This window comes from Nicotiana attenuata, chromosome 1 (assembly GCF_001879085.1).
Source record: "Nicotiana attenuata strain UT chromosome 1, NIATTr2, whole genome shotgun sequence".
NCBI lineage: Eukaryota > Viridiplantae > Streptophyta > Magnoliopsida > Solanales > Solanaceae > Nicotiana > Nicotiana attenuata.
This window is the reverse complement of record NC_031989.1, coordinates 104388451-104390390: the sequence shown is the minus strand read 5'-3', so window position 1 is coordinate 104390390 and position 1940 is coordinate 104388451. Positions and strand designations below refer to the sequence as shown.

Below are 1940 nucleotides of genomic sequence, written 5' to 3'. Positions count from 1 at the left end.
TAGATCTTTGGCTTGATATTTCTATTGAAATTTCCTGATATATGATTTTTAAATGCTCGTCACTGCACTCAAACTTTATGTACTTTAGTTACTTACTGAGTTCGCGTACTCACGTTACTCCCTGCACCTTGTGTGCAGATCCAGGTGCTCGTGCATTAGAGTGAGAGCTTCCAGCACTCTCAGAGTATTTCCGGAGATCGCAAGGTGGCTGCAGGGCGTTCGCAGCCCTGCTTTCCTCCTTCCTATCTTAGTATTCTGTTATTACAGACTTATGATATGTTATTCAGTCAGTTTTTGAGCTGTATTTAGAGGCTCTTGACCAGTGACACCGGATTTGTTGGGCTGTGTAGATATTTTGAACTGGTTTTTCGCATATTCTGTTTTATTCATCTATTTCATTTGACGAATTTGAGACTTATTAGATATTAGAAAATTGATTTTTTATAAAAGATTTCATTGTGGTAAATATTTGGTTGGCTTGCCTAGTACTGTGATAGGTGCCATCACGACCGGGGTATTTGGGGTCGTGACATTATTGCTATTCTAAGGAGAAGAAAATATGGGTGTGAAGAGCAAGTTGATTGCTTCATTAGAGGTGAAGAGTGGAGGACACTCTGTTCAGGATATTTTTCACGTTAATACTCATCATATACCCAACATCATCCCTAGTAAGATCAACCATTTTGAGATTCATGAAGGTCAAATCGTAAAGGATAGTTCGATCGTTAGCTGGAAATACAACGAGGGTAACACACATTTCCCCGCTCTCTTTATATGCATCAATTTTCTATATTTAGGTATATTTGATATTGATGATGTTTGGTTACCATATATATATATATATATANTATATATATATATATATATATATATATATATATATATATATATATATATATATATATATATATATATATATTCCGAGTAAGACATTTTGCATTAAAAAAATAGCTTCTTTAGGCAGAAGTCATTTCCTCTAGGAAAAAATATTACAACTATCTTAACTTTTAACTTTCTTCTACTTGCTCCAATTAACCTTTAGACGTAATTAATAATTTTTAGCACTCAAAAATCGCATCAAATTAAACGATCTATAAATTTTTAATATTATTATTATTAGTCTTTAATGTATGCTTTCAGTAATATATCTTTCACTCACCAATCAAATATTAGAAAATATTTTCCAAATATTTTGCAGAACAAAACTTTTTTCATGAAAAATTGCTTCAGTCATACCAAACACAGTATAATCAAATCTATAGTTTTTTCATGAATGTTTATATCTTTTATGAGAAATTGGACTATTGAACTAGAACCAACACCTCTTGTATTTTTTAATCTTAATGTTATTGATGGAAAAAAAAAGATTGTTAAGGAAGTGATTGAAGCCTTCGATCCTCAGAAGAAATCAATCATTTGGAAAGTAATTGAAGGAGATTTGTTAGAGTTGTATAATTACTTCACTATTATCACATCCAGTGAAGATCAGTGGACTATATGGACATTAGTGTATGAGAAGAAAACTAAAGACACCCCTGAGCCCCTCACTTTCATGGGTGCAGTCCTTGATTTGACCAAAGATATAGATGCCCACCTTCTCAAGAAATAAAATATATATATATATATATATATATATATATATATATATATATATATATATATATATATATATATATATATATGTGTGTGTGTGTGTTGGCTAGTTCTAGCCACCATGTGAAATAAATAATGTCGTGCTTGGAGTTATGTACGTCAGTCTCATTTATGAATATACTTTCAGTGGTCAGTTATGTAAGATATAATGAATTTTCCAAGTTTAACATTTTACCTAGAATAATTACAAGATATATTTCAGCCCCTTTTTGTTTTGATTTCTCTAATGGTAATATGGGGATTAATATTTACACAGATAGTCGTTGAGGCACCCGAAAGCAACTCAT

The 1940-nt window shown here is 31.4% G+C and overlaps 1 protein-coding gene across 1 annotated transcript; it reads left to right on the top strand.

The window, feature by feature from the left end:
- On the top strand, window positions 560-1609 carry LOC109241954 (kirola-like). The gene is made up of 2 exons (XM_019408784.1): window positions 560-747; window positions 1354-1609. The coding sequence occupies exons 1-2, from the start codon at window positions 560-562 to the stop codon at window positions 1607-1609; spliced, it is 444 nt and encodes a 147-aa protein (XP_019264329.1).